Source organism: Ornithorhynchus anatinus, chromosome 11 (assembly GCF_004115215.2).
Source record: "Ornithorhynchus anatinus isolate Pmale09 chromosome 11, mOrnAna1.pri.v4, whole genome shotgun sequence".
Taxonomy (NCBI): Eukaryota; Metazoa; Chordata; class Mammalia; order Monotremata; family Ornithorhynchidae; genus Ornithorhynchus; species Ornithorhynchus anatinus.
In genome coordinates, this window is record NC_041738.1 from 1420333 (window position 1) to 1426292 (window position 5960).

Sequence of the window (5960 nt, forward strand, 5' to 3'; positions counted from 1 at the left end):
TCAAAAACTGTCACTCTCTGGAGAGCAAAGGTAGATGCAAATCAATAATCATTTTTAATAGCTTGTGTAGATCACATCCTACACCCCTGTAACACTGGGGAAAGGTCACATTTAACAAGTCATCTTCAGCTATTACAATGCCTGAAGTGTGCAGTCATTAATGGACCACTCAATATGAGGGCGTTATTGTAACCAGCCTCTCTTTTGCCCATTACCCTGACCATTTTCAAATACGACAGGATAAGCGACGTGTTTTCTGGGAAGAAACCGAAGCCTGAATCTCACAGGAGACCCCGGCATTGAGTACCAAGTGATCCCGGAGGGCCGGGGCCCTCAGAACCATCTTGCGGTGAAGAGTTATGGAAATTGAATCTCAACCAGAAGCTATGTGCATAATAGCTCCAGTTGTAATAGGCCACCTCCTTGCCTCTATTTACACAGGGTGTGTGTGTGTGTCTGTGTTTGTTTGGGTTTTTGGTGCTCTTCAGATTTACACTGTGTTTGGTAGAGCGGATGAACCGGACGTGTTTGTGGAAGGGAATCGTCCTTCCACTTGCTTCTGAATGATGGGTGGGGATGATAGAAATCGGGGGGCCCCGGAGGCCTCCAGGTGGGTGCCCGTTCTCTTGGCGGGTCCCGTTCTCCTCCCTCCCCCGGACCCAAACCCGCTCGCCCAGGGGCGGGGGGGGGGGGGAGGAAGGGGGCCGGGTGAGCGGGGGCCAAGGCCCTGCCCGCCCGCCGTTCCAGGCGCCCACCTCCTGGTCGCGGACCGGACACCTGCCGGCCGGCCCGGGCCCCGGGGCAGCGGGTTTGGAAGGTCACGACGGAGCCCGCCCGCTGAAGTACTTAAAACCTGGCGCGCCTCGCTGCTGGCGGCGGAGGGGAAACAAGGTCTGCTTGTTCCCCCAAAGCGGAGTTTATTTATAGGATCGCGCTTTCTCGCCACGCGAGGCCAACAGAGACCATTCACCTTAATAAGGGAATAAATATCAGTGAATGGGCCTTTCCGAGCGCGCCTGGGAAGAAGCCTGCCCTCTGGGGGGCCCGGCCAAGGCCGGCGGCGGCAAAAGCCGCCCCGTTTCCCACCGGAGAGGAGCCCCGCGTCCCCGGATTTCTACCATCCCCGGCGAGGGGGATGACCCGATCGGTGAACTGCTCCAACGAACCCAATCCTTCTGGTGCTAGAATGGAGTCCGAGCTTCCCGCAGTGGGGAGAGAGGCCGTGAACCGCCCCCCTGCGGGAAAGACAAATCCTCAACATTGGTTAAGACTTAAAAACCCACCATTGTGACATTAACCACTTAGTCTCACAAAGGCGGGTCAGAGTTTTAATATAAATTACTTCTTCCAACACATAGCTATGCATTCTTGGCTCCTATTTTTGGAGGATTCTCAAATTGATACCTAAAGATTTTTTTGTGCACAAGACATCACTGTTATCCGGTCTAATGACTAAGAGAAAGTTTTATCTGGTTACCAAAGCTGACGCCATATATGGCAGTGTTCTTGGCATATACTATCTATGCTTCCGTCCACTTCCACATTTCTTCCTAGGCAGCTAATTATAGCTCATTAGCCACTGGCAAGGGACCGTGAAGACCCTGTCACTTCCACATAGAGTAGAAAGGCAAGGCTAGTTACTGCAACTCAGCAAAAAAAAAAAAAAAAAACCAAAAAAACATCATCATCATCATCATCATCAAGAACCGCCCCTGCCGTAAAACCTCGAAAGGGAGCGAGGCGCTGCACCTTTGCAAAATTGAATTGGCTCACAGCAGCTGAGCACACAACCACCACTGAAGCAAAACAAGTTGGTCTATACAAGAATCGTAGTACACAGTTGGAAAAAGGAAAACTGTTACAGCGAAATTCACCATTGGCCGCAACTTCGATCTTCGTTGCTGCCCCCCAATTCTCCGCGTTAGTTCGGCAGGGAGTTTTGGCCGCCCCAACGGCTGCCTTCTCAGCTGCCCCGTTTGAATTCTATTTAGGGATTTGTTCTCCGCCGCAAAGAACTTGAACACACTCAAAGAGAATACAGAGGGAAATCCAGCAGGACATTATTGAAAACAGCTGCCTTGTAGTACAAAATACAGTACAAGTATACGGATGTAATTAAAACATCAAAAAATACTATTGCTCCCATACAATTTAGGAAACATTCTTTGCAACGGAGAAAAATGAATCCAAAAAAAAAAAAAAACAAAAAAAAACCAACCCCAAAAAAAGCCACCACCAAAAAAACCCCCAAAACAAACGGTTTTAAAAATCTGCAGTTTAAGTCCATTGCGGATGACGGGAGGGTGAGTTTGCAAAGGGCATCGGCACATGTTTGTGGCTCTGATCACGTTTAACCTGCGATTAACCTCCCGGATCACACAGCCCATCTCCGTTTCTGTTTTTCCCCGAATTCGGTCAAAAGCTTGTCTGCACGCTGTCCTCTCTCTCCTTCCTTCCCCAGCCACAGATACGTGAGAATGACCTTTTTTTTTTTTTGTATATTCCATATTTTCCAATAAATACAAAACAAAAAGATAGTATAGATTGAGTAATACCAAAATAAGGTAATAAAAAGGGTATGCAATAAATTAAAAAGGCAGCTCAAATAAAGGGCAGGCATGCACAGTTTCTTTTTTTTTAAAAAAATACTAAGATTGTGGAGGTGGGGTTACCTGCCTCCGCCGTGAGAAGGTATCGCACAAGTAATACCTGAAAACTTTGGAATGAACAGTGCTGTTTTCCATTCAGCTCAGAGTTACCTAGGATATGAGAACATGGGTAGAAATACCTTTTGGAAGGGGGTGGGATTGACTTGATTAGTTTAAAACCATTTCTAGAGAGCGTCCGTTTAAAACACAGAAGAGGCGATCCTTGAGAACCCCAATTTTTTTGTTGTTGTTGTTTCCTTTTGTTGTTTTTTTTGTTTTGTTTTTTTTTTATTCTCGAAAGACAGCTGGACGGGCCGGCAGAAGGCGACCGGCCGGCTGCCGGCGGTACGTCGAGATGGTATAAAAATGCTGCCCAGGGAAAAGTCAGCTTGTGCATTTTCACTTCAGCTCCTCTCACAGATGGACTTGGGCTCCGCGCGCCCGGGGCGTGTTCCTCTGGATCACCCGTCCAGCCGTGGCTTGCCAACTCCGCCTGTGAGGTACTGAGAAAATGGATCGAGTTCTCCTTTAAAAATTCTTGTAAAAGAATAACCGATGCTGGAATTCTGGACCTGAGGATCTGGAGTATTGGAACAAGTCCATAGGTTAAACTGAAGGTACAAGGAGGCTTCGGCTAAGCTCACTTCCAACTTTTCCGGGCGGCTGTCCGTCGCTCTTTCAGAGACCGGGCTTGGAGCCGCACGTCTTCCTCCTCGCTGTTGTGGTCTTAAGTTCTGGTTTCAGACCCGGCCCACCGTCGGCGAAAACCCTGGAACGATTCCCTATCGACCGGCTCGACGTCTGGGAGCCAGAGGAGAAGCTGGCTCTTGTTTCTTCATACCCAAGCCATCTTTTATAATGACCACCATATTTGGAGAGAAGGGGAAGAACTTTTAGTGAGCAGCAACCAATCCACTCAAACAGTTTTCCTTGTGCTTTATGCCTGATTTTTTTTTTTTTTAACGCCTACCTCTTTGCAACCCCGTACGTATATTTAAAAAAAAAAAAAAAAGTTCCTAAATCTTCAGAAACCATGCCAACTCAAACTATTTTAGTAATGGACTCCAGTACAAGCGTGCGCTATCAGTCCGCATCCCAGAAAACCACCAATGGAGCAAAGAAAAAGACAGGGGACACTGATCCAGGTTCCGGCCTTAAAACCCCTTCCCGAAACGGGAAAGGGGGTGGGGGGGGGGAGAAAAAAAGAAAAAAAAAAAAAAGAAAGAAAGCATCCGGTTTGTTTCCATATATTCCCTCGTCAGCCTTTTGGATTCTCATTTCTGCCCGGCGAGTCCACGGTGATTATATTCTAGACGTCCGTCGTTGCGTTCCTCTCCCCGCCGCCCCCACCGGGGTTCTCCCCCGACCCTCTCCCCCCCTTCGCCCGTGGAAATGGGTGACCGCCAGAGTGTTTTCTCCCTCTTTTCTGTCCGTGTGTCCGTCTCCTCTTCGAGCGCTCCCTCGGCGAGGGTGGCACCCGGCGAGATGCTGGTTTCGATGGAGGTGGAGGGGCGCGCCGCCCAAGCAGAGGGAAGGGCGGGGAGGTCGTCGTCGGGGGGGGCCCGGGGGCCCGGCTCCCATCGACGGACCCCGGCCGCCCCCTCCCTCGCCTCCCCTCCCCCCCCCGGGGTGGGCGGGGGGCCCGGGGCATCGGGAAGGGGGGAGGTCGGCGGCTCTTCTCCCGTTGTCCGGCTCCGTCGGCTCGCGGTGACTTCTGCTGCTCGGTGATGAATGAAAGTAGGTTATTATTTCTGTGGCGGGGGGGGGGGGGTCGGGGAGGGGGGGGTGTTGGGGGGGGGGGGTCGGAGAGGGAGGGGGACGGGCGAGGTTCAGTCGTCATCCACATCCTCCCCCTCGGACTCGTCCCCGCCGCCGCCCCCGCCGCCCCCGCCGCGCCGCTCGTAGAGCTTGTCCCGCTGCCGCTCCTGGATCTCCTTCATCTCGTCCGCGTAGCGGCAGAAGGCGCCGCCGAACTTGCCCCAGGCCTTGAAGGGGACGGTGATGGCGTTGCGGTAGGAGGGCTTGACCTCGCTGACCCTCAGGAAGACGCCGTACTTGTTGCAGCCCACGTCGAAGAAGAAGCGCTTGGAGTCCACCGTGATGGAGGTGCCCTCGGGCAGCTCCCCGTAGAGCCCCCCGCCGCCGCCGCCGCCGCCGCCGCCGCCCCCGGGGCCGCCGCCCAGCTCGTCCTCGTCGCCGCCGTAGTCGTCGATGAGCTTGGCCAGGGCGTCGCGGAACTCGATGAGGCCCTGCGCCGGCAGGGCGATGGTCTGGCCGCTCTGCAGGCCGCCGGGGCCCCCGCCGAAGCCGCCGCCCCCGCCGCCGCCGCCGCCGGGCCCGCGGTTGATGGTCTGGCGGATGCGGAGGAAGCGTCCGCGCTGGTTCTCCTTGAGGTCCAGGTAGTACTTGCGGTTCTCCCGCACCAGGAACTCGCTCTTCAGCGCCCGGCGGGGCCCGCCGCCGTCCTCGGCGCCCCCGCCCGCCGCCGCCGCCGCCGCCGCGGCGATCTGCTCGGGGCTGCTGGGCCCCAGCTGCGCGTAGTGCTCGATGAAGTCGCCCAGGTAGTCGCGGAACTCGGCGGCCACCGCCATGGACAGCGTCAGCCGGCTCTTCGAGCCGCCCGCGCCCACCTCGGCGATCTTCAGGAAGCGGCCCTTGGCGTTCTGCTTGACGTCCAGGTAGAAGCGCTTGTTCTGGATGTCCAGGCGCTTCGACGCCAGCTCCTGCGTCTCCTGCTCGCCGCCGCCGCCGCCGCGGGACAGGGCCTGGAAGCCGCCGCCGCCGCCGCCGCCGCCCCCGCCGCCGCCCGGCCCGCCGCTGCCGCTCCCGCTGCCCCCTCGCTCGCTGCCGCTGTCGCCGTCCGCCATCTTCTCTGCCGCCGCCGCCGCCGCCGCCTCAGCCGTCGGCCCCCCTGCTCTCGCGCCGCCCGCCGCGCTCCCCCTCCGCCTGGCGCGCTCTCTCCCCCTCCCCCCCCCTCGGCGGCTCGCGCTCCGGGCCCGCCGGGCCCCCCCCCCCCTCCGCCCGGCTCGCTCACGCGCTCCCGCTCCTCATCGCCAGCCGCCGCCACCGCCGCCCCCCGCCATCTCCTCCCCCTCCCCCCGACTTCCGCGCGCAGCCCTCGCGGCCGGGCGGCTATTTCCGGCGCGGGCGCGCGCCCCGCCCCGCGCGCGCCCCGCCCGGCTCGCGCCCGCCGGAAAACCCGGCTCACGCGCTTCCGTCTCGCGCCGCCCTGACGCGAGGGGTGACGTCACCCCCTCCCTCCTCCCCCCCCCCCCCGCCGTTACCTCAGGCGGCACCGCCGAGTCTTGGGGG

At 57.3% G+C, this 5960-nt stretch overlaps 1 protein-coding gene across 1 annotated transcript; it reads right to left on the bottom strand.

Annotated features, from left to right (window-relative positions):
• Positions 1-4477: 4477 nt before the first annotated feature.
• On the bottom strand, positions 4478-5565 carry PURB (purine rich element binding protein B). The gene has a single exon (XM_029075035.2). The coding sequence runs from the start codon at positions 5513-5515 to the stop codon at positions 4478-4480; it is 1038 nt and encodes a 345-aa protein (XP_028930868.1). The 5' UTR covers positions 5516-5565.
• Between the last annotated feature and the right edge of the window lie 395 nt (positions 5566-5960).